The sequence below is a fragment of the Zophobas morio genome, unplaced genomic scaffold, assembly GCF_036711695.1.
Source record: "Zophobas morio isolate AGI-343-1 ecotype UQ-CSIRO unplaced genomic scaffold, CSIRO_AGI_Zmor_V1 ptg000017l, whole genome shotgun sequence".
NCBI classification, from domain to species: domain Eukaryota; kingdom Metazoa; phylum Arthropoda; class Insecta; order Coleoptera; family Tenebrionidae; genus Zophobas; species Zophobas morio.
This window is the reverse complement of record NW_026972122.1, coordinates 17,896,798-17,924,164: the sequence shown is the minus strand read 5'-3', so window position 1 is coordinate 17,924,164 and position 27,367 is coordinate 17,896,798. Positions and strand designations below refer to the sequence as shown.

The 27,367-nt window shown below is 35.9% G+C and overlaps 1 protein-coding gene and 1 long non-coding RNA gene across 6 annotated transcripts in view; one reads left to right on the top strand and one right to left on the bottom strand.

The window, feature by feature from the left end:
* LOC135130178 (RNA-binding protein 45) overlaps window positions 1-27,367 on the bottom strand; it is a 75,020-nt gene that overhangs the window by 1,929 nt on the left and 45,724 nt on the right. For 2 of the 5 annotated variants that reach the window (XM_064057539.1, XM_064057540.1), the window contains exons 7-9: window positions 24,481-24,637; window positions 24,317-24,432; window positions 23,568-24,238 (exon numbers count right to left, since the gene is read on the bottom strand). In XM_064057539.1, coding sequence (XP_063913609.1) covers window positions 24,331-24,432; window positions 24,481-24,637 — 259 coding nt within the window. In that variant the 3' untranslated portion in view covers window positions 23,568-24,238; window positions 24,317-24,330. Of the gene's footprint in view, window positions 1-9,723; window positions 10,314-23,567; window positions 24,239-24,316; window positions 24,433-24,480; window positions 24,638-27,367 lie in introns of those variants that run through there. The other 3 variants (XR_010280688.1, XM_064057537.1, XM_064057538.1) reach the window with 3 other exon arrangements.
* Window positions 995-13,639, top strand: LOC135130188 (uncharacterized). Its single transcript, XR_010280700.1, has 3 exons — window positions 995-1,004; window positions 12,529-12,626; window positions 12,757-13,639. It is a non-coding gene; the product is annotated as an uncharacterized LOC135130188 (long non-coding RNA).

Sequence of the window (27,367 nt, the reverse complement as noted above, 5' to 3'; positions counted from 1 at the left end):
TGGTTGGTTCCCCAAAGAGCGCGAAAGTACGATCTTTCGGAACAGTGGGGGAACACATAGGTCGCTACACTTGCATCTCACTAACACGTCATAAATCATAATTGTACTTCACAGAGAATTTATCAACTTACATTAAGGGTGGCGTCTAGTTCGGTTTCGCCCAATACTAAATACATTGAAAACATCGTCGTAGTTTCCGGAATTGCATTTTTAAAATACTGAAATCTCCAACCAAGTCAGAATCGAAGTAAACCTGCATTCTGCTACCGCATCACAGCTCGTTTAATGCCGATTTCTCGTTTCAATAGATTTTGACTTTTCGCGAGTTATTTACCTCAGTCGTGGATTTTTTAATATTATAATTGGTATCAAAAGAAAGCTGACACTTTTCCCCAGGGGACCTCCTATCTCAGAATGCAAAAAACTTCAGCACTTCGTCAAAAAATGCATCAATGTGCCGGTTAAAATGTGATGTAAAAGTTGTTCAATTTTATAATTTTTTTTTTTGTAAAAACCGCATACTAGATATGAATATAAATATGGAGGTCCCCTGGACTGAAGTTTGTTAATTCGAAATATAATTTTTTTAAAGCGATATATCTCATATTTTTAAAATGCAACTACGGAAACCGCGACGATGTTTTCAATGTATTTAGTATAGGGCTAAACCGAACCAGACGCCAGCCTTAACTTACCATAACCTTATAGTGGCTACTTCGCATTCTAGCTCGAATAAATTTGTGGTGACCAAGTTTGAATTAAAATTTCGCGCTGAAAAAAAAACAGCGGCGCGAAATTGTATTTGAATAATCAAGAAAATCGTTAAACAGAGACAACCATGCGCACGTTTAGCCCTTTTTGGTAGTTGGTAGCTCTCCTAGAGAATTTCTGAGTAGTATCTAGTGAGAAGGTTGGTAGAAGTTGACTGCTTGGTAGAGGGGTGGGATGCTTTATTCTGATCGGTGGCGTCACTGTTGTTTGTTTGGTGTAAGTGAAAGGACGCGGTGAGGAAGCTAGATTAAATTTAGTGGGTTTGGTAGTTCATAAAAATGGGGAGCCTTTGTTTAACGAAAATTAATCGTACCGATTGCGATGCCACAGTTTTCCTCAACACGCGTAGCTAATTCTTGCGGTTTTTTTCAAGCGGAAATATGCGAATTTTCTACTAACGCCAACACGTGGTGTAAATTTGTTTTATTGTTTGTAAACTCACGGTTCATGTTAGCATTTTAATCGTTAACTACTTCTAACACAATTTAACGGTCTTGAGATTGTTCAGATAAAGTACTTGCTAGGAGACTTCGTGAAATTCACTTGGCCGGAATTCATCCTTTGTTTATTAAGTTATAAATAAGGTTTCTGGATGCTTATACTTAAGTGTTACATTACAACCAGTGCGCGGAATTCTATTTCAGTGGTGCAATCCCCCAGTTGAAGTAAGGTGTGTTTTACGGCGAATAGCGGGGACGCTTTGATCTGGTCCACAAGGTCGTAGTGCGTCTCTAGGAATGTTTATAGCTACTAAAAAAACTATATTACTATATTACTTCAAATATTAATACTAGGTGCACTTTTTAAATTTTCAACCACAGGACCACAGATCTGTGATCTTGAAATGTTATATTATGTTGATACTAGCTTTTACCCGCGGCTTCGCTCGCATTTAAGTCATTAAATAAGTATCAGAGATCATATACATTTTTTTTTAATAAAAAGTATCCTATGTTACTTCTAGTACCTCCAAAAATACGAGGGCAACTAGAAATATTATCTACCTAGCCATGAAGAAAACCATTGACACCGTTGTCGTTAATATGTCAAATAGTGCCATTTATTATAACCCTGCACCGAAAATTTGAGTTAATTTGGATTATTCATTTCGGTTTTATAAGTTGTTAACAAAGAAAAATGAGGAACTTAAAATTAGACGATCGCAACGTTATAAAGTTCCTCACAAAAGAATGCCAGCAGCCAAAGACAATTCGTGAGATGATGGTGGCAGTTTATGGAAATGATGCACCGTCTTATTACCTAATAAAATTTTGGTCTAAACAATTTCGGTAAAGACGTGAATCCATCAAAGACGACCCCAGAAATGGAAAACCAAAAACAGCAACAGATGCAGAAATGACTCAAAAAGTTGAAGCTATTGTCCTCGAAGATCGGTGTCTTAAGGTTTACACAATTAGCAGGACATTAAAAATATCCGAATATAGTGCAATAACCATATTGCATGAAAATTTGAACATGAGTAAAGTCTCTCCTGATGGGTTCCACGATTGCTGACATCCGAACAAAAACTGCGCAGAATGGAAATTTTACGAAATCATTTGGAAACTTTTGAAGAGAATTGCGACTTATTGTCTCAAATTATGATCGATGACGAGAATTGGGTACACCACTGGAACCCTAAAACAAAAACAAAATCTGAATCAAATCAATGGGTTCACAAAGGATCTCCACCCCCAAAAGGGGCACGGAGGGAACCATCTGCCCAAAAATTGATTGCAATCGTTTTTTGGGACATTAGAAGTATACTTCTTATTGAATACATACCTAAAGGCATAACAATAAAAGTAGACAACTATGCCATCACTCTCAAAAATTTGGGTAAGGCAATTAATGAGAAACGGCCCATGTTGACCAACAGAGAAGTGTTTCTGCTTCACGACTATGCGAGGCTGCATAAGGCGGCTAAAATTCAGCACGTTGTGCAAGAATTCAGGTTCGTTGGAATGGATCATTTCCCCTATATTTGTGATCTAGTTGCGTCTGACTTTTATTGATTCAGATTTTTAAAAAAACACCTCCGCGGACCTCTTTTTAAGTCTGATGAATGCCTAAAAGAAGCAGTTTAACATTTTTTCGACGATCACGAAGAAATATTTTTTTTTCAAGGGCATAAATTCATTGGAATAAATGGTGCAAGTGCGTTGATGTAGGGGGTGATTATATTTAAAAATAAAATTGTCACCAAAATCGTACGTCTTTTGTTTCATAGTTAATAGGTAGAAAATATATTTAGTGGCCCTCGTATGTGTAGAAAGTTTCATGATAATCGGTTAAGTAGTTGTTGCGTGAAAACGTAACCAACAAACTCACATTCACATTTATAATATTAGTATGATAGTCCGAAAGAAAAATGTATTTGTAATCAAAGTATCGATGCGGCAGCACTGGAACGAGCGTATGAGATATTATTCCGCGCGTTGATTATAACACTTCTTAACAAGACTGTAAAAAGTAACAGGGTGTTAGCTGACATGCCAATTAACATGTTTTTATACAACCAGGCCGAAAAGTATATCTGGTTTGTTGGCTATAATGTTTCTGTCAGTAAGTATTGTGCGATACCAATATAGCTTGTATTCAGTGTTTTCAAAGAATGGAGATACGATAACAAAAGTAAACCATATATAGTTGTAATTAGTGTAATAGCATGAATCACTTTGGGTTTTTCTTTACGAAGTGGCTAAAAATCGTTCCTTACACTTGGATCTTTATATTTTTTCTGTAATTCTTGGTATTAATTACTTACTTGCTCTTAAATAGCAAACAAAAACCCTTCTGTTTAGGCATCAAGCTTGATTTTTTGAGCCAAATAAAATGGTATTTTCTTGGTGATGTGAGTTTCGTCTAGATCTTTGAAAATTTTTCCATACAGTTGTTTTTGTTTCAGCCCACTTATTATGTTGTGTCTAATTTGTGGGGCTTGTGGATTTCTTCGGTATTAGATTTAAAGGTGTGTGTTTCAAGTTTGCCCTTGCTATGGTGCGAAACAGTTCGTTTATTTCTGCGCGTCTCAGAAAATATTTGTTTAATTCTGAAACTTGCAGCTTATTATATAAATTTTCTAAATTCTGGTGTCCCATTCCTCCGTTCTGTTTCGGTAATGAGAATTATGATTAATTATATTATTATTATTATTACTATCCCTACACAGGATCTAAGCATGGAATGCTTAAGTGAGGAAGGTGCATATATATTTTTCTGATTACAAAATTATAAGGATGTATATAAGGTATAATTAGATAAGTACACCTATAAAAGAGAGGATCACAGGGAAATTACCTTATTCTTAAAATATGCCAAAACTATTGACCCAGCAGCTCCGTTTCCATATCGTGCTTCTCGCCATAAGGTACTCCTCTCACAGAATTCTCTTGACAGGATTGGCAATAACTTTGAAGTAACCTCATCTGCTCCCAACAAATTATTTTCAGGAATGTAGCCGGCGTTATCCATCTGGTCCAAAATTCAACGTCAAAAATCCTAAAATCGCAGAATTGTTTTGTCGTAATCAAGGTAGTATTGCCAACTTCGAGCTCAAATCAATGCATGTTCCGACAGAGCCTTGTACCTAATATGAATATTAACAATGTACTCTTACATGCAATATTATAAAGGGTTTGAAAAATACTAAATCTACAGATGTATATGCCTTAACAGATGTGGGTATCAAATATGTTAAAAACATCATAGCAAAACCATTAGCCTTTATATTGAATTTATGTATTAGGCATGGAACATTTCCTGTTATTCTTAAAAAAGCCAAGATTATACCCATTTTTAAAAAGGGCGACAAAAAATATCTAAATAACTACCGCCCCATCTCCGTTCTTCCAGTGATTTCGAAAATTTTGAACAAATTGTTAAAGTAAAATTAGTTAACTACATTGAAAAGCACAACTTTTTTTCAAAATCACAATGTTGATTCAGAAAAAATAAAAACACTACTCTAGCTCTATTGGATCTTGTAGAAAATATTTTTGATTGCTTTGACAATAAACTTTCTGTATCTGCAACGTGATTCGATTTCTCGAAAGCCTTCGATTATGTCGACCATGATATTCTTCTGCATAAGTTATATATTACGGCATACGTGGTAATACAAACGAATTTTTTAAATCTTATCTGCGAGATAGATCTCAAATTGTTGCTAAGTATAAACAGTAAAACTTCTGGCAGTCAAGTGATTGTAAAACGTGTCCCCTAGGGTTCACTTCTGCGGCCGATCCTTTTCCTAATTTATGTCAATGATCTATCAGCAAATATTCAGTCATCGCCAAATTTTATTTGCAGACGATGCAACGATTTTTAATGTTGCAAAATCTGACAACTATCTTGCAGATGCAGAAAAAGTTAGTTCAGAGTCGGTAAAAAGCTAGTTCTCAACAAATAAGTTAAATGTGAATGACAATAAGACACAACATTTACGATCCACCACAAATAATGAAGTTGTCACAAATTCTGTGAGATTATTAGGACTTAATGTGGACAACAAGCTATGTGCCAAGATCACATAGAAAATTTGGCTCGAAGACTGTATAAAGTTGTATATCAGATACGTAAGTTGAAATTATTTTGCAATCACAAGACCGTAATCGCCTTTTACGATTTAAATTTTGAAAGTGTATTGTCATATGGTTTAATTTATAGGGGTTATCTAACCAGAGTGACAGAATATTTAAAATTCAAAAAAGTGCAACAAGAGTCATTAACAAAACTAAACCATATATAGTTGTAAACCCATCTTTCAAAAATTTTGTATTCTTTCTCTACCAAGCCTCTATATCTACAAAACATTAAGAACGTAAAAGAAAACGCAGATTCCCTTTTTAAAAAAACTCGGGTAAACATGGCTATGCAGCGCATCACTGTAACGACTTCCATCTACCATTTCATCGCATATGTCAAACCCAAAAGTCACCTAATTACATAGGTATTAAGCTTTTTAATATTCTGCCATCCTCAGTTAAAGTACTGTCATTTAAATGCTTTAAAAAAACAATCAAAGACATTTTCCTGCGGAAATGCTTTTATACAACTGACGAATATTTTGCTTCTGTTAACATATCATGATTGCCTTGTTAATTTTATGATATACATATATGTGTGTTCTTTGTTTATTGTGTAATGTATTTTCCTTTTTTTTCTTTTCATATATTCTTTTGTTTATTGTAACAAATCGATAGGTACCTGCCTTGTATATGCACTCTTTGTGTAGAACACCAATACACTTATTATTATTATCTAGAAAGCTTCAAATTTAGCTTTATTGCTGATTGATGATCAGATATCTGTATTTTGACTGGACTTATCTCGTAGTGTGATGAATCTATATTCGTAAAAATATTGTCTAAACACGAGTCTTTCCGAGCTGGAAAGTTTACAATATATTCTAACCCCTGACAGCGCAGAAAGTCGCACAGCAAGTTTTTTTGGTGATTGTCGTCGTCGAACATGACGTTGTAGTCACCTGCTAACACAACATTTAATTCAAGTGAGTTACTTATCCCGAATAATTTGGACAAAACATTAAAAAATAAGTCAAAATCACCAGATGGTGGCTTGTACAAGTTTATAAACACTACTCCAATGATACTAACAATTACTGCTGACACTTCACAGTGATTCTCCACGGAGAGTTGAGTTAGTTGTTCAATATTCTTACAGTTTACGTCATTTCTGGAAAATATTAGAGAGCCTCCGTGCTTCGCGGGTTTTCTGGAATAGTACGATTTTGTAGAAAAGTTCTCTATAGTCAGAGTTTCCGGTTCTTGGTCATACAACCAATGTTCTGATACTTCTACTTCTACTAACTAGTGAGTATTTTTCTTCCGCCAAAAGAACTTCAAAATCTGTTAATTTCGAACAAATTGACTGTATATTAAGAACAAGTATAGTTATGTTAGTTTGCGAATGTTGCGGTGCGTTTGTGACGAAAAAATTCAAATTTTTTTACTATCACGTTTCGGGGCCAATTTTCTTCCTTGTAGATCTGGTCAAGGAGGAGGAAATCTGCTCCAACTTTAAAAGCAGCGCTCGTAGCATCTTCTCTTCTTGGAAGTGGTTCAACTATAAAATTGTGATTGGAAAATCTTTCTTGGAGATATTTTTCAATATCTTCTGGTGTTGTGTTCGTGTGAGTCCTACCGACATAGATCCATGCACGTCGCCGTCGTGCTGCTGCACTGAAGCTTGATGTTTGATTTTCTGAATCGTGGCAGCCTCTGACGATTGTTTGACGTGCTGCCGTTTTGTTTACTTTTCGCTGTTTATTGCGCTTTTTTGCGCCACTTCTTTTCATCTCTGTTGCCTTGTTTTCTTTTGGAAATTCTCTGTTTACCGTCTGATTCGATGACACTGAATCGCTTGACACACAATCTTCATTGTCACTTTCAAAATTCGTGATGGTCTGATGTTCTTCTGTCGAAACTTTCCTGTCTGTATTGCTCACACCAAGTTGATGGAGTTGCTTTAGACTCTTGATCTCATAGGATAGGTCACTGATTTGGACAAGCAGTATTTTGACGGATTCTGTTACGATGTTCTGGATCATTTCTTGAAGATCACTCACATTGATCATTAGTTCATTACACATTCAGCGCTTGAGGTTTGATTTGCCCGAGTTGGCTTTCCCATGATCAGAGCAGGCTAATTTATAATAATTCGTGGTCGATATCGCTTTCCATTTAGGGAGCCGATGTTCACCGTGCGGCAGTAAAACAATTCAATTCAATTCAGTAGAAAAATATGTTTAATTTTATTCAAACCTATAACATCTTAAGTAGAAGACATTATATTCAGGCACTCGATAGCAATTTCCGATCAACGCCTCCATTGGTTGAATATTATTTTCTAAAATCACTTCAGTCAGCACAGGATATAAAATGTTTAGGCAGCGAAACAGCACATGCTCTAAAATTCACTCCAAAAAGTATATTTGTATCTGTTCAATTACTTCTGACACAAGGTGGATTTTATTACGTGTTAACTCGCTCATTTAGTTCAGATGCTGTAGAGGCGACATTTTCGCATATTTGTTTAAAAGGAGACTCAAATGATACTACTGACGTTTCTTGCAGCTGAATATGCCTTACGACAAATTTGAAGAAGTGCAATTCTAAAATCATCAACATCCGCCAACACTGCAAGAACTATAAGTCACATCAGACTCAATCAGCTTTCCCATCAAAGATCAACAGTTGATAAATTTGCCGAGGAACATGCAGAAGAATTATTTCGGCCTACGAATTTATGTTTTAAAATCCATGTTACAAAGGAATGAATTCTGCATCAGTAGCTTTTTTATCTGGATTTATAATTATGAAATTACAAAAAAAAAGAAAATCAATGTGATGATTGCATTGCCCCTTTAGTGTCAACTACAATGCCTGGACCTCTCTTAAAATGTATAACTCTTCAGGACCATGGTGGATTAGTGTATGCGAATAAACTTTTTGTGGGGCTTGTAAAAAGTATCGCCGATGTATTACACGACATTTTATAGTGAACCAAGAGTTATAAGGTTATATGGCCATCATAAAATCATCCCATTGTGTCGAAGTTAAGTTGTTTACAATAGAAAAGGTTTTAGGGTCGTAAATAACGTGTCCACTGCAGCTCAACCGGCTCTTGTGGTTTCGTTCAGGGGCGGCTTTCACTAAATATGAAAATCCACCACTCCACTATTTCTTTACTACCTGCAGCCGCTGAGGGTTCCGAAATAACCACTCGCTTTGAAAGCCGGCCCTGTTAAATATGAGCAAGAAATGTTTAGAAGATGATTTATTGCCAACCGGTAAGCTTAGTGCGAACCACACAAAGGGGGTATTTATTTGCGGTCAACTACTTTTATGATGGCCATATAACCTTATAGCTCTTGGTTCACTATACCTTATTTAAAAGAATACTTTATTTTTGTCCATTCTCTTGTCTTTGTGGTACTAATTATTGTATTTTGAATTTTGAAAAAACGAATGACAGTGAGTCAGTGACACACAAAATATTTACCTCGCTTAATAATCTTAATCATTAAAAATTTCACAAGGTGACGTCACTTTCTAAACTTGTCATAAACTTTCAAAAGCCGACTGACTTGGGTTTATGACGCGCCAAGCGTGATGGATTCAGTTGACCTTGACTACGCAATTTAAACTACCATGGTACAGAGTGAAGCAAAATCGCGCATGCCGAGGCAATGTTCTGCAGCGCCAAATTAAAAACAACCAATAAGCGATATATTACACACGTGTTCCCGGCTTGATTCTGTCACAGCATAGATATACAGGGTGTCGTGGAATTGAATGCAAAAAAATTAACCGGTAATAAAACTCATTATTAGTGTAAACTTTTCTATATAACATTTTGTTCAAAACTCTACTGTTCAAGAATTAAAACTGAAAATAAATCGACAATGTAAATCGTTACCGACCTATGTGTAATTAATACCTACCTTCTTCGATAAAACAATGAAGTACCGTGGGTTGGCACAATAAAAACATAAAATATCAGTTGGAATTACAGAGTTTTTGCAGACTTAAGACTCGACAAATGGTTTCGTTTCAACGACAAAAATAAATCAACAAATATGTATGTCGCTATAGTAGTTCCGGTGAGAGAATGCAATTTCTTGACAGTTGACATGTAAGTTGTCAGCAACCTGACACTACAAACTACACTCTAAGCTGTCGCTGTCTCTGTTACAAACAGTGAACTCAATACTACGTACCGTATTGAGTTCACTGGTTACAAATGTAAAACCACTGAAAATTCCAGTACTCAGGTTAGGTCAGTTTTCTCACTCTCATCTCCAGTGGTTCTTTAAAGAGTTCTAGGAGATATTTCAAACAATTTTCAGAAAAATACAGAGGTGTAATGATAATAATAGACATCGTTTTCTGTTATTAAGAGACATTTTTGTAGCAAAAAAACATCAACTCGAAGCCAGGAATTTATTTTCGTATCGTAAAATTATGGTTCCCAAACGAAACTCAGTACAAAAATTCTCGACTAATGTAAAACTTATTTTTCATAGCGCTTGAGATTAGATTCACTTTGAAATTTCAAATTTCGTGCGGATGGTACATTTTTCTTCGCGTAGATTTAATGACTTTTCTATCACTCAATCTCTCACCGGTTGTAGTATAACTGCAGTACAGCATGTCACTCATTTATCTTTTCATATTATAACAATAATTGCTCAAAATGTCCCCCTTCTATGTTAATGCATACTTGAATTCGCCTGGCCATTGAAGTCTCGATCCTCTCACTCATAGCTAGATTTAGACGAATTGTTCCAGTCACAGCACTCACACGTGCAATTAGTTCTTGCACTGATTTAACGGAGGTCGCGTACGTTAACTCCTTCAATGTCCCCACAAAAAAAAAATCCTCACATTTAACCACTTCTTGCTTTTAGCGCTTGCACACGTTGAAGGTGATATCGGTGCAATCCAGTGGGAAGGTATCGCTTTGGAAAGCAAACGCTGTGTAGACGTCTCACCCCCTGGGCGTTGTCCAAAACCTCACTGTAACAAGAACCATATCCGTGTATAACCAACTTTAGCTACTCGAACACTGTGAGAATTCACTACCAATTGCACGTTTGTAATCAAATCACAACGCACTCAGTCGTTTTTGCGGCAAAAACTTGTGCCAAGTGTTTTGCCAAAAAACCTCTCGGTGTCAACGAAAGTCATTTTTTTTAATACACTGATCGGCTCGTCAAAACAAAGGGAAGATGGCCAAAAAAATGGGTTTTCGAAAAAACGTTATATAGCAAAGTTTCATATAGTGATGGGTTCTACTACCAGTTAAATTTTTGCAATCAATTCCATAAGAGGCTATATTACAAAGGTATACAGTAGCAATGTGAGGTTCAAATTCCTTTGTTCTTGGTGTGGTCAAAAGTTTTGATTTTGAGATTGGGATCCAAGCAAAGTTAGCAAAGAGATTTTATATGTATAGAGGGAATACAGTGTTCATTGTTTTGTATCACACATATACAAACCCTCTCTTCTGTTTGTATCGTGTTCGTGCACATTCGTGAATGGACGGAAAAGCGGTTGAGCGAGTCAGTAGCGTAACTAGACTTTACTGCTCTCTATCAGTTTTAATATCAGCGAGTTACACATTTGTCATTGTTCTAGATTTTAGTGGACGGATACAATGACCAGATACGCCAACGTGTGGGAAGTGTGCTAACCACATTTTTTGCTTTTCTTGAAATTGTATTATCTGAAACTCGTCTACGACGGGGTGGATAAACGTCTCGCGCCTCACTTCTCTTATCCGAGAGATGTTGGTCACACTTTGACTATACGGAAGGTATATGGCATACTCTATTATTAAATTTTTTGAAAATCAACAATAGTGTCATAGTAGATAGAGATCATGCAGTATTTAGGAGCCTTTGATGTTTCTGACTCGAATTTTAAGCCGTCATCGGTGGTCGTGGGTTGATACCAGAAATCATACAATCTGTTACAATAATAAATAGTGAATATAAAAATTAAAACTATATATTTATCGAGAAGAGTTATCGGTGTTATGTGTATGATCTTTTCTGAAAAGATCATACACATAACTATTTATCGAGAAGAGTTATCGGTGTTATGTGTATGATCTTTTCTGAAAAGATCATACACATAACACTCATAACTCTTCTCGATAAATAGTTTTAATTTTTATATTATTCTCAGGAATTCCAAACACGCGAGAGAGAACAACAACAGGCATGCCGTGTAAAAATTCAGATTTGGCTCTGCTTCTCGGATAACCACTTTTATTAATTCATTTTCTGTCTTGATGGCTGTAAAATTCGACGTTATTAGGAAAGGCTAATATATTTTTTTACAGAAAAAAAAAACTATAGACAATAATTAGTAAACAATACTCCCATGAAAACAAAGAATATTTTTACTTCCTAAGCGTAGCCTTGATTACCAAGTTCATCTGATGAATGGCCACTTTTATGTTTTCTCGACGTTTCATAACCCCCCAGAATACGAAAAAAGTGGTCTCCTGTTTTTGTCTGTCTGGTGTCTGTATCCATTTTTATTAAACACGTAATCCCCAGAACTGCTGGACCGATTGTTGTCAAATTTTGTATGTATATACAGTATGTCCCCGGATTGGGTTAACAAGAGGAAACACTTTTTTGTTTGTGATTTTATGAAATAATGTCAAACGAATAAATTTTTTTGATTGACGTAAAACAAGCATTTCACATACAAAAACTGTTAAGTTACGCAGGGTTTTCTAAATAAATCAATTTTTTGCTAAAATTCCATAAAGATCGTCTTTTGCGGTAGGCTTTGAACATGGCAAAATGTTTTACTTTAAATGTCAAAAAATTAAAATGTTAACGTTGCGACAAAGAATTTGTTTAATCCAGTGTTACGGCACAGGTGAAAATAGTTACCGGTATGTTATAATCAACGCGCGGAATTGTATCTCATACGCTAAATCCAGTGCTGTCGTAGTTTGATTACAAATATATTTTTCTTTTGGACTATATCAACATAATATAACATTTCAAGATCTCTTGGACAGAGCTCATTGCTGAATAATTTGTGAAGTAAATCAGTCTTATGCAGATCATAATAAAATGGTACTGAACTTGTTAATTATCAATTAATTAAAAATACACGGACTCGCTTGTAATAAATATCACTAAAGTAGCAGATTGCATCTGGCAATCTTGGGGATCGATGACTCACACCCCCCTTTGCATTTTTGCAGGTTGAGGAATTGTTGATAAAACCGATTCACTTCGACACCGGCCTAACTGACAAGGAAATAATTGTGACTATCCAGATATCATCTCTGACGACTTAAAAGTGAATTTATGATTTAATTATGTTCAATCCTGACATTTTAGTAAAGTTAGAAATGAAAAAAAAGGTAACGCCTATTTGTTATTGTTTAAAAAAAAATGTTTTTCATCGTAATTTTCTCTCCTACATTCAGGAAAAATCTTTCAATGAGTGGAATATTAAAATAAATCCATTTACGGATCCATGTTTCAAAGCAGCACGAGACGCCAGAGACGCTACCCGAAGAAAACTTCAAACACTACCAGAAAAAAGGATGGTACGAATTTTAAATGAAAATACACCAGACGGTTTGCAAAAGAAGTTTTTTTTTTAATAGCATCTTTTGAATTAGCTTGGCGTGGTCGTGATGGAGCCAGTTGTTTCACATACTATTTTAAGCCAGAAATTGACAATAAAGGACTTATTACAGCCCGGATTGAATATAATCCTGTCTTTTCAAAAACAGCACAAGGTGGTTCAAAACCATTGACAAGTAGTAAATGGTTAACCAAAAATAAAGACCACCCCAACCTTTCCCATTTTATGTCGTGTATTAAACTGTTCTAATTTATAGGCTGTATCATTACTATTGATGAAAAGAGGAAATAACATAAACATCGACAGAATGTTTTTAACACCCAATCCTTTTTGGAACAAAATACAAAATGCACTGTGGTACGAAAATAGTCCCGTTGAAGTTAATGAAATGGGTAAATGGGTAAAGTCGTTAGCAATAGTGACTGGTTTAGATATTAAAAGAAGGAAAATATCAAATCATTCTGTGCGCTCATCAGCGGTATTTGCTTTGGCTAAAGCTGGAGTTGAACAGCAGTCGATGAAAATCACAGGACACCAGAACGTTAATTCAATTAAACCATATTTGCAACTCGACGATGAACATCACAAATCAATTATTAATAGAATACGAAATAATTCAGTTAATCAAGTAAACAATACTGTAAATGATAAAACGATAAGTGAGGCTTCTTGTTTATTACAAAACTGTACGAATGTAACCTTTTCAAATTGTACATTTAATGTTACTGACAAATAAATACATTAATTTCTTATCGACTTTTTTTGTTAAAAATTGTCAGTTGAATTAATACCTTCCTGGGAAGATATATCCGGTACAATACATTATAACCATAGTAACGCCCACACAAAGTACAATTTTTATCGGCTCTTTTTAAGCAATTAACAGATGAATGGAATAGTCATAATTATTTCTATAAACATTGGAGTCTCTTTTGTCATTTATATGAATCAATTTATTTACCAAATGCGGATGTTATATATGTGTAAACATTAGTGGCCACTAAAGTTGCCACTGCACAGTGGGATGAAATTGAAAATACGTGGTCAAAATTGTGAAAAATGAACATCTGTTTTTCTAAATAATATTACCTGCTCTGAAAGCCCAAATGTCTGAGGGATTTTGTACAATTAGTTATTGCTGATTGTAAAACTGTTTACGTTGTCTGAGAGCGCACAAACTTTCTGTTTGGCATTATTCATTTTTTAATGGTGTTCAGACTGGTGGTGATCAAGTTATTTCAAACGCGTGTCTTCAGCTTCGTATTAAACATATATTACCAGTGGCGGCATGTCAGGTGAGGCAGGTGAGGCAGGGCCTCACCATACATAACCATAAAAAATGTTTTTCTTCCATACTATTTTTTTGTACGGGGTAATTTAAAATTAGCGCGACAACTGAATTTTCTATGCCAACCACAAAATCAAGGCGCAGCGTTATTCTAACCAATCATGAATTATCATGCGTTTAGACCGGCCTCACGGGTTGATTAAAATGTGGGAGTAGGAGGCTCGATGTTTTTGCAATGCACAGTATTACCGGCACCGTTTACTATGGGAATCAAATGCTTTAGGACAGATAGTTTTGAGGCCGGCCGCAGCTCTTATCTGATTGGTTCTCCTACTCCGCTCAGTCCACATGCACGTGCGTTTTGCATTTTACAGTGTGCAAAAATTTTAAATTTCAGTCGTTGTCGTTAAAGAGTTCGGTACTTGGTTAACTGGTGGATTGTGGATACTCCAATTAATTTTATATGTAATTAAATAATAATGAACATGGACGCAGGCCCATCTGGTACTCAGGTAATCTCCACTGTTCGAAATACAAATGACATTGTTAACTTCCTCGTGAATGAATGTCCCTTTAATAAGTTAACATGCGAAGATAAATTGTTTGTAAAGGAAACCGAACGTCCATGTCCAGATCTAAGCTTAACATTAATTCAAAGAGAAAAACAAAAAAACATGGCCTTTAGTCTCACTTGGTATACAAAATATGATAGACTTGCCGGGAGTACAACTATGAATAAACTTTTCTCTTGGCTATGTATTTTATTCTCGAATAGTGGAGAATCGATTTGGTGGAAAACTTGATATGCAGATTTGAAAAATTTGTCGCGTTCCTTGGAAAAACATTTCAAAAATAAAGATCACATGTCATCTACTTGCAAGTTTGTTCTTCTCGGCCAACAGAATATTGCCAGTACTCTAGATTCTGCTCGCCAAATTGAAATAGAAAATTTTAATGCCAAAGTTCGCGAAAATAGAGAAATTATTAAAAGGTTAATTGATGTTGCTATATTTTTATGCACACAAGAGCTGACCTTTAGAGGACATGACGAGTCAGAAACGTCTTTCAATAGCGGAAATTTTAAAAAATTAATTTCATTGTTGAATAGGTATGACACTTATTTGGGAAATTTTTTGGAAAAAGATTCTGACAATAAATCCGTGTTTTCCGGTACATCAAAAATGATTTAGAACGAGTTAGTTGAATCAATTTCTTTTGTCATAACAAACAAATTTTTGAAGCTCCTTTTTTTTCCTGGCAGATAGATGAAACGACTGACATAAGTTGTAATTCGCCATTATCAGTTATTTTTCGTTACGTTATCTCCGGTAAAATTGTCGAAAGATTCGTGGGGTTTTTCGATGTTAGTTCTGGACGAAGGTTTATTTCAATTATTGCTACATAATTTCAGTAAATACAACCTACAAGATAAATTAATCCATAAGTATTGTTATTGTTTATATTATTTATAAATCTTTTTTTGTTATTTGCCACGGTTTTGAAGCGGTTGTTCGAAAACTAGAATTTTTATTAAGTTTTCATTTTACTTATATTACTATTGTTTTACCACATTTTTTATTTACCTTTGTTTTAAACCTTCCACTTGTTATCATTCCTGTTTCTTATTCTGCCCTATCCTTCTTTCCTGGCAAGAAAACTCTACACCTCCACGTCTGTTCTTGCCCGACAGTTGATTATGTGGTGCATTTTTCTTAATATTTTTTTATGTTCAAATTTCCTGTGATCAAAAAACGCCGAATTCGTGATACAATAAATTTTCATTTATTGACGTATAAAACCGACTTACAATTCCAAATTTCTTAAGTAAGTCGCCAAGTTTGGGAAAAATGGAAGTGGAAATTTTTTGAATCGTGATTTGTAAATGTTCAGGTATCACTTTCAACTGACAGAGTAGAGTATTTACAGATATAAAAAAAAATTATATGTATTTAACTATTTTTACGTCATAAGGTGTGGCCTCACCAAAATTTTAGGTCACGAGCCGCCACTGTATATTACTGAAATTATACCTCAATATACTTCAAGGTAAGTACTTTTTCACACATTAATTATATTGTAGTTATTGTTTGTACCTTACATTAAATATAACATTTTTTATAGTGTCGTAAATTTTGTCAACTTGGAAATACTTTTGTGTGTTTGCGGTGACTTATAAAAAAAGCCCCACAATGCCCCACCTTGTATAAATGGGATATGAATCTGTAAAGTTTGGTGACAAATCCCTCAAAATTTGAAATGCCCCTTTTTGCCCCTTTTCGAAATATTTGACAAAATATGTAAATTTGCATTTAATAGGTACATATACAGCAATTTGATGTAAGTTTATATGTGTTACTTTAGACTAATGAGTGTGTTTTTGAGATACATTTGAGTTCAATATGTTCTGCAGGAAGGAATTATTCTCTTTTCTTCGCGAAAAACGCGAACAAAATCACTCAGTCCAGAGGGAGCATTTAATTGCTCATCTAATACAGTTTTACTATATTGAAGACAAAGAAACTTTAATTCTTCTTCTGAAGAAAAATGATAGACGGCTGTGTTCTGAATTTTCCTCAAGACTTGACAAGTGTAGGAGATATGAAGAGCGATTTTTTAAGCAAAATGCCTTATGATTGGTAGCACAGAAGGAGTTAGTATCTTGGAGAGCAGAAACTTCTTCTCGTCTGTACCTTCAACATCTAAACATTCAATACCTTCTCTAGTGGGCCGACCTAGAGTATCATTTAAAGTTTAGACATAAAAAATGGCAAGCAAGAACCGCTGACAAGGCAGGTGTAGAAGAAGAAAAAAAAATTCAAGTAGAATTTCGTATTGGGTTGATTGTGAACCAACCGCGGGCAGGAGGAAGCGGAACCTCTAATGGGAACACTGCAAGACGATTTTTTTATACTCCCAAAATTTCAACAGAGATCACTGGAGTATAGGAAAATTTAATCTACAGCTTTTCTGTGGTTTTTAAACATTTGCTTGTGGAGAAGAAATACAATTATAAGCATACGCCATTGAAACGGCGAAAATATTCGTCGACGAATATGGATGGTTTAACATGCCTATGACGGTACATAAAGTTCTAATTCATGGGACAATTATTATTTCATCAACTTTGCTTCCTATTGGGCAGTTAAACAGAAGAGGCACAGGAGTCTAGAAACAAAGATATACGAAAATATCGGCAATATCATACGCGGAGATCTTCCAGAATAAACAGCGATCAGTATCTTTTAAATAGGCTTCTTCTGTCATCTGATCTCTTAATAACTTCTTTAAGGAAGGTCCACAGAAAGAAAATTAAAAAAATGCTACCAGAAGCTCATCAACTTTTAAAAAACGAATTAGAAGAAAGTGATACCGAGGAAACAGAAACGACAATTTCATCCGCTGACACAAATAGTGAAATCAGTTTCGAAAATGACGAAATTTAATAATTATGTGTACATATATTTCTTTTAAGCAGGCTGGTTATTTTTTTGTTTTGATTGTTTCTTAATTCTTATTATATTAATAATTATTATTAAACACCAACAATTTTTAAATATGAAAATTTTTATCTTGTACTTTAATTATTTATTTTATTACCATAATTCAGTAAATTTTCGATCACAAATTTAGCAAACCATGTTTTAAAATAAAATAAATGCAATTTGCAAAGGTCATCAAGTTTTTTAATGAATTTGGGCTGTTTCAAAATTTTGGCCACATATTTCTGATTTCGTCCCACTGTGCGTTGGCGAGTGCTGATGTCGGACTCTTCTTCGGCGCGTTCCAAAATTTATTCTTCAGCTTGCAGTATTCTTTCGGTCCTATCACGGCCACGATCGTGAGTTTGAGATTGAACGTACCAGATCTCGAAGATGCTGTACCACCGATGCAAATATTCGCGCACACGGAATCTCGCGATTTGGAACGCTCTTAATTGGAAAAATTCACCATAAACCAGGTTATTCGACCGCACGCTGCAGAGCAACTGATACATGACTGGCCCTTTTCGTTTTTTTGCACGTTGCCTATCAGTCACTTTTTTGGTTCTTAATCCGAGTCGTTCTATCCCATTCATTGAAAGAAGTAGGTCAAGAAACACTGCCAGTCACGCGTAGAACAATTTATATTTAATTTTAAATAATTTTTCTAGACATTGCTATCACTTAGGAACGTGAATTTACACACAGCAATAACCTTATTGCTTCCCCATTTTTTTATTGCACATATTTCGAAATCAGGCTGTATCATTAAACGCTAACCAAAATTTTGCTCGTCACCCCCACCAACAATTTGATGACGTCATTTCAAAAAATTCTGTTTATTTGATTTAACTGCCATATAACAATCTATGCTTTTATACGTGTGGTGTACGAATCCTGGGTTTTTCCCTAACCGTCGCACAACATAATGCACAGTATACTAGCAGTTTACCAACGCTCGGCTTGACAAACTCCCTCGTATTGCCAAAAGCTTACTTTCTGGTCTTGTAATGCAAATAGTAATACGGCAATCCAATCAAAATTTAAAACCAACATGCTCTAGCAAGCACAGAAAAACGGACGACAAAAGTTCCTTTTTCAAGAAAAAATTTACAATTTCAAAATTCCAGTGAAAACCTATTGTTTGTATATTCAGACAAGATTTACACCGATTTGAAAGGTAGCACAATTAAAATTACCAGTGAAGGTTTCCAAGTGTTACCATTTTGAATGTAATGTGTCTGTTTGCCTTTTTAGAGAGTCGATTTTTTACTAAATCATGACAGGGACTACCACAATACAATAGACGCAGCACTTTTTTAAATTTGGGTGAATAATCAACATATTCTTGATATGAATGATCTGCAGCGATGATGTGTAGTAGTTTTGGACAATGCATATAGCACCACTCGGTATGGCTACGCAAACCTCCTACATTCTCCTGCAAAAAAAGTTAAATGGAAGAATTGTAACGATGCGTTCCCATCCGACCGCCGAAGAGTGAGTCCTCCCTTCTAACCGGCATACAATTCACAACGAGCCTTTGCATCAACCGACTCTCTCGGCCTCTTTATCTCTATCCTTCCGTCTCCAGGCATTAATCGGAGGACTTTCCGATCTGCATCCTCCAGGCATTAACCGGAGGATATCCCATTCCGCTTCCAGACATCAATTGGAGGATATTCCGTTGTACCTCTAGGCATCAACCGCGTACTATCACCGCTCGGCATTAACCGCGTCTCCGCTCAACCACCGCCGCTCGGTATTAACAGCGGGGTTCCGCCCAGCATCGGCTGTTCAAAGCTTAGATACCTACAGTTTGTGTGTATGATACCCATTATTGTATGGGATCAATAAAGCTTTCTTATATCGCTAGTAGTTTCTTTGATGTCGTGGAATACACCGTCTCCGACAGACTACCCCAAGACTGCACCGTACACCGGCTACAGGAAATCTGGCGCCCGAGCAGGTATTATGAAGCAGTTAATTAGTGATCGTCCACCTCCAAAGAATCCTCAGTCGACCGACGACAACGATATTGGCTGGAACATTAGGGCTTGAAATAGCCGATACAAGGGTGGGATTGATCTACATCCTTTTTGCAAGCAATGTTGAAAATGTTGTCCTTGACTAGGAACAGGCTTCAGGACGTCGCAATACGGTGTTTGCACGGATACTTAAAAAAACTTCGGGAGTTCCACAAACTGTAGCGGCACAGACAAAAATCACACGGATTGAGATCGGGTGAACGCGGAGGTCAAGCTACTGGGTCGTTTCTATCGACCCACTGGTTAGGAAAATGGTTATTTAACCATTCAGTTACTGGACTAGCAAAATGTGGTGTTGCTCCATCATGCAAGTGCCACATGCGAACCCATTTTAATGTTAATAAATGAGCCCTTTGGAGAACAAGTGGGGATTTCTTGTATTTATTATTGCTTTTTTCATAAACACATGTGAGCTACGACCTTATTACCTGATAAAAGCCTGCGTTTTTGTGAAGCGCGGATGGTTTTTGTTGCATCGAAGAAGATAGATCATAATTACACCTAGGCGGATAGCGATTTTCATAGTCCATGTATTTTCAGTTTTAATTTTTAAACAATAGAATAACAAAATGTTACCTAAATACGAAAGTTTACGCTATTACCGGTAAAAATGTTTGCATTCAATTCTATAACATCCTGTATATACGAGTATATGTTAATATTTAATAATGCTGATTTTCAAGGTGCTGTGGTGAAAGATTAAACTCAGCCAGTAAGTTTACTGTTTGCTTCCAAATTTTTACCTATTTATTACTCTTACAGCAAAGACGAAGTTCAAATAGATAAGCCTAAAAGAAGAACATAATTGGAAGTTACACATTACGCAATCAAATTCATAATGGATAGGTTTAAGGGTCCAGATTTATGTTAAAATTATTAAGTAAAATTGGAAGAAGCACCTTTTCAAATCAGTAACTCTAACAATTCAAATTATTTGCTTTGATTATTCCTGCTGACAGGCTACATAATTAACAATAAGATGTACAATCAGTGGACATATAAAACTAGTATACACATAATTTTATCAATGTGTATCAGGCATTCTGATTAGCAATGAAAATTTTGTATTGTCAGATTAACGGTCCTCCCTTCTAACCAGCATACAAGTTCACAACGAGCCTTTGCATCAACCGACTCTTTCTGTCTCTTTATCTCTATCATTCCGTCTCCAGGGATTAACCGGAGGATATCCCGTTCTGCTTCCAGACATCAATTGGAGGATATTCCGTTGTCCCTCTAGGCATCAACCGCGTACTATCACCGCTCGGCATTAACTAATTGGAGTAGTGAGAAGACAATTTCAAAATTTCCTTGCCTGAATTTCAAAAAATTTGAACGATTCTCGAGGAAAAGCATTTTAGCCATCCACTTAATGTGTGGAATAGTTGTTTGTCTTTATGACATTTATTTCGACAATACCACCGTGTGTTATTATGGGGTTTTTCTGACAACTTTCTACTAGTTTTGAATGTCCATCGATTGTACCTATGCATCCTATGATCTTAAACAGAGTAATAAAACATCAAATCAAGTAGTCAAGGATAAAAATTCATTCACACAGAAATACCATCTGATAAAGGAAATCTCATTTTGGCAACGCAGCTTCTGCATTTGTCATACTGAATGAATGAATTTTTGAAACTAAAAAACTGCCAAATTTCCTTAGTCGACCCAGGGTCATCGAGAGACTGTGCTGGACCCGGGCCAAAGAGATTGATGGGCCCCTTTCGGGGGGGTATTATTTTTTTAGATCGTATATACTAAACCCACTTGACATACACCTAGTAAAACTTTTATGACTTAAGCGGCTTAAGCCAAACCATATTTATAAGTCAAAGTGGGTATTGTATAACTTAACTCAGTTGACATATCCCTAGTAAAATTTTACAGCTCCATTATGGCAACAATGGACAGTAATAATCCTTGCGGTTCGGGTCCATAAAGCTTACAATAGCCAGTTTGATCTATAAGGGTGGTTTGGCTTAAGCCGTTTATCTCAAAAGTTTTACTATGTGTATATCAAGTGAGTTTAGTATAAACTTCAAGTGTTCTTGGATATCAAAAATACAACACATACATGTTTTGTATTAAAAGAAAAAAAAAAAAAAACGTAAAACAATTTCAAAAAAAATAACTAACGAAGAATTCCCTTTCGAGCTTTAAGTACAGCAAAAGAATGGATTACATTTTCAAAATATAATTTTTTGGCAAGCAATGGCACATTGTAGAACGCAGAATATTTTTGAATTGCGCCAAAACACTAAAAGATCTTTCAACCCCAGCAACACTAACCAGAAGCGTACAAAAAATTCTTAACGCAACGCAAATGTTGGGAAACAAGACTTCCATTTTCATTACAAAAAAAATGTTTAATAACTCTATAGGTAGCAAATTGTTAGGTTCTAAATTTGCTTGTTGAATCACTTTTAAATGTGCGATTTCTATAAATCGTTAGATTTAGTAGAAATCTTACGTTCGTGTAAGCTTCATGATCGTACTGACAAAATAATAATACTTGGTTAGGAAGACTCTGGAAAATTGTATTTGCAAAGGAAAGACAACTGGCAGAAAAACTGTTTTGACTGAAGAAGTTACAGAAGACATCCAGCATCGGTTAGAACAAAGTCCAAATAAATCTATACGAAAATTATCAGCACAGACAGGTAAAGATTGGTTGTCAGATTTTTTATTTTTTAAAGGCGTTAAATATTTTCATAAGAATTAAAGAGATTTTATGATACAGTTTAAAAGTTAAATTGTTGCAGGTCTTTCAGTCGGAAGTTGCCATAAAGCACTACATAAAGTTCTGCACATGCACCCGTATAAAGTTTCAGTCGTCCATGAATTACTTCCACCGGATTTTGAGCAAAGAATAAATTATTGCCAATGGTTTAATAATAATTTAAATGATGATGCCTTATTAGACTTAACATTTTTCACTGATGAGGCATGGTTTCATTTGAGTGGATACGTGAATAGTCAAAATTATAGAACGTGGGCTACTGAGAATCCTCATATTTTTGTAGAAACTAGTTTGCATCCAATAAAAGTTGGAGTTTGGGTAGCCATTTCAAGAAGAAGAATTATAGGACCGATTTTTTTTCACGATACGGTGAATGCTGAAAGATATCGCACTAATATTCTACAACCCTTTTTCGAACAACTGCATGATGACGAATGCCAGTATGGTTACTTTCAGCAAGACGGAGCGACGGCACATACAGCAGGAAGCACACTTCGTTTCTTGCAGGAAGTTTATGACGATCGAATTATAAGTCAAGGACTGTGGCCCCCAAGATCGCCAGATCTCACCGCGCCGGATTTTTTTTTGTTTGGTCATTTGAAGAACAATGTTTTCAAAAATAGGTTGCATACCATTGATGAGCTGCAACAAGCAATAACCCATGAAATTGAAAATATAACTCCTTACACTCTTCAACGAGTATTTGATAATATGAAAAGAAGAGTTAATATGTGTATTGCTAACGAAGGAAACCATTTTCAACATTTATTGTAAATACCTAAATAAAAACAATTTATGAAATGCTTTATTTTTTTTATTCTTAACTCCTTTGTGACGCCAATGAATTTAGGGACATTAATCTGCACTATTGCCAATTGTGTATGTTTGGTTGCATACATTTTTGATCACGTGGTTCTCGATCATTTATGAACTCTCTGTATATATATATATACGAGGAAATACAAATCACTGATGGATTTGTATTTTCTCGGGGGAGAGTAGATCTCACAAAGAGATTGTGAACAGCTAATACATGCAGATCCATTAGACCCTTAACTACAGATCTCCAATAATGAGAATAACAGACCAAAAATTGCAACTAAATTTATTTGATTAATATATCTTTTCAGATAAACTGCAGATATAAAATTAAAAAGATGGGCGACTTTTTACCTAAAGGCACAGGAGCATCTAACAGTGCCTAGGTTATTCGTGATTTACTTACTTAACTCAACAACAGTGAATACAATAATTTTAGTTATTTTACCATCTCTATAGTAAAACTGACGCAAAAAATGTTTAATAAGGACACGCCGACAAATGATATAAAAGATGAAAATACAAGATATATTCTATGCCTTTACACCACTGAACTATCTACATGTCGACGCGAAAAGTATCCAACTGGTTATTGTCACATGTAGGCATTTTGTGCGCAAAACTTATTTCCTACAAAAACCTAAGTGACACATACACAAGTTTTGGTTTAATGCATCTGGTTATAACTCTATTTGGAAATAATAGAATTAATATATAATTAAGAACAAAAAGTGTAGACAATAACTTACAAGAACAATTATAACTTAAAACAAGAGATATATTTTACAAAAGATTAAACTGATGCACACAAAAGAAAATCTTTTATATGTAGAAAAATATATATATATATATAATAATATTCGAGTCCTAGTCAAAAGTAAATGGTCCCATCTTACGTAAGTAAAGTACAAAAAGTGGTCATGTCCCTGTCAGATATCAGTCTGTAGAAACAAAAAATTATCATTAATCAAAATTGTCTCAAAAACGACAAAAATTTTAAAAGCTTTTAATGTACTCACATCATACAAATCCATCATTTGTCGTCGATTCGTTGCCGTTTTCGATTATGATCCTGCTTCTCCTCAGCTTTTAATACTTTCATTCGAATTCCACAAATTTCTGCTCCATGTAAGGTCTAGAAACTTACAATTAGTTCATTACCACAATAGTTCCGTTAACGTACTTTAATGGCAGTCTCTGCTGATTCTGCATTTGCATACTTTGCAAAACCACAGTTTCGGTTATTCAACATATAAACATCAATTAAATTCCCAAAACGAGAAAACACATTTTTCAAGACTGCATTGGGTAGCGGACTGGGTGTGCAAACAATAAAACACCTAAAAAATATAACCAATTGCATAAGTATACACTTTTGTTACAATGTTATCCTATGTACTAAAAATGCTTCGTTATAATACTATCGATTATTATCAACAAAACTCAAATAAAGTAACCGAAAAATTTGTACGATGCTAATATTTAGTAATATAAAAGAAAATAGGATTCGGCAACTCGTGGAATAGTCCTTCGGGGGTGTTCCTGGTGGGACGGTCGGCGAAGTTACAAGTCTCAGCTTGACTTAGGAATGGTAGAGTCTATGTCAATACGATAGAAGGAGAGTCTGCCCCAGCTTGGTAAACCACGGGATGGGTCTAAGACTCAACATGACCTATAAAAGCGGGATGGCCAGTTTCAACACGATAGGCTTGGGAAAGTGGGGTCTCAGTTCGACGACCTCCCTAGGAGTAGAAACACGTTGAGAAAGGGTGCTTCCCAGTGTAACAAGTGCACGTGTACCCCCAACTGTCACCATTGTCGCGAGCTGATTTGTCTCGGCTGTCCATCATGGGTCGAATTCTTGTTAACGACCCCTTAAAAATCACCTCTTCCGAACCTTTCCAGAAAATCCCAACAAATAGATCCGTATACTTCCTTTGTCCCATCTCGCTATATCCCGTCCTCTCTCCATGTGGCACTGGACCCTCGGGTTAATTTTATAGTACCACATGTACAATCTTTTCCGAGGGAGTCGTTAAAAAAGTAAATTGAGTCTCAAGCGTGCCTAGCCCTTTGTCGAATTTCAAGAAAACGGCACATTTTTATACCGACCATGATGGATGGGCACACAGGCAGAGAAGGGCTTTGTTCGAGAAATTCCATTATCAAAATGGAATGATGCGATTTCGTCGTCTTGTAAATATGTACAGATGTTTTGAGAAAAGAAAAGGTTGGAAATTCGGATGGATGACAGGCATAGCTCTAGCCTACCACAGGTGGAATGAAGTTTGCGATTCCACCTGAGAGAAACAACCGAGTCACAAGTAAAAGAACGTTTGATGGGTTCGAGATCTATGGCTGGCTATCCTAGTTAAGTCGCGAGCCAGTGGTCACTCCAAAAAGCTGTTCGATAGATTTATTTTATACTGTAATTGATATTGTTAGGGACTTTTTGATAAGAATATGTAAATCCACGGCCGTTTGGGCGGTTTGCTGGTATAGACGAGAGAGAACAATAAGGCACTTCTTTTCAACACAGGGGGTTGCATCCCATTGGTTTTTCTTTGTTACCCCCTTTGACGTCGGGTGGAGTCTCCACTCTTGGCGAGTTTATAAAAGAGTAGTTTGGTCAATTTTTGTCAGTTCTCTGGCCGGGATTTTGTAGTGTGCAACTCGTTCCTTCTCGACGCGTACTTTGTTTTTTGGTTCAAAGTGTTAGTTTTCATTGTGTTCAAATTATTTTAATGTTCATTTTTGTTCAGTGTTGAATTTTTATTTGTTTTCGTTCTAAATTTGTGGAAGTCACCATGAGCGGGGATCCACATGTTCATTTTGTTTTTTCTGTAAATTTTTTAATCATTTAGTGTGTGTAAATAAATAAGGGTGACCGATTTTCAACCTAGTTGGACTTTTTTTCGCGGACTTTACGGTCAACCCTTCCGTTAAAACAATAGTGACTTGAAACCGTGGAAAGCAGTGAGCGACTCCGTGCCCTCGAGCAGCGAAAAGGCAAGTTTCGAAAGGTAAGAGAATTTCCATTTTTCTGTGATGTGTGATTAACACTTCTCAGATAGAAGACCCAGATAAATTCACGCTACCTGATTAAAGATAATTTAATTTTTCTAAATATTATTTTTTTATAACTCACGCCCCAGCCTTGCTAGGCTGGTTACACCAGCTCAACTCGCCCTAAGACCCCGACCAAAATTATGTGCGTACTTATTAGAAAGTGCATCAGTGAAGATGAAAATCATGAAAATCCGTCGCCTTATCCATACCACGAAATTATTGGCGCACTCAATTATGCAGCCGTGATAACAAGGCCAGACATTGCATACGCAGTCAGCTTAACCCTTGGTTTGACAAATCTCGTCTTGTCAGCGAATATCGCATGCAAATTTTTGATACCACCCTAAACTTTGGTAGCGGCGCTTTGTTGCGTTTGGCTGGCATGCTTCTCGTAAACAGGACCGGGTTACCTATCTCTTTAGAGGTATTGGTTGTAGTATCCCAATTCAAATTTAAATAGCGCGCAATTAAATTAAGAACAAGGCGGCGAAATCGCATTTGAATAACTTGAATTTAAATGATAAGTTAAGGAAAATTTCTTAAAACTTAGTTAGACAACCACACACAGAGGTTTTGCGCCACGCGGGAATTATTAAATTAGGGGATGTTATATTTGGTTAGATTGTCAGTACGGTAGATAACAAAGAGGCCTGAATAGAAGGGGAAGCAGGCTCGGTCATTTTGGAGATTTCTTGTGCTATAGTATGGTTACCCGAGCTCTGGATGATCACGTGATGACTAACTAATCCGACCAGCACAGGTTCTCGGCAAACATCTCTTGACCAATAGTATTGCAGCTCTGAAAAATCACGTGAAGATCACGCACTTTTACAACTCCAGAGCTTCGGTAACCGTAGTCTGTATTACGATTTATTGTTTATAGCGATTTGCGCTGTACGCATCAAGTTTTAGTCAAATTCAACGTTGCATTTTTATTTTCGACGTAGTCTGGTGAGGTAGAAAATAAGTGTTGTAATTTTGGAGGCATCTGGTATGTTTTT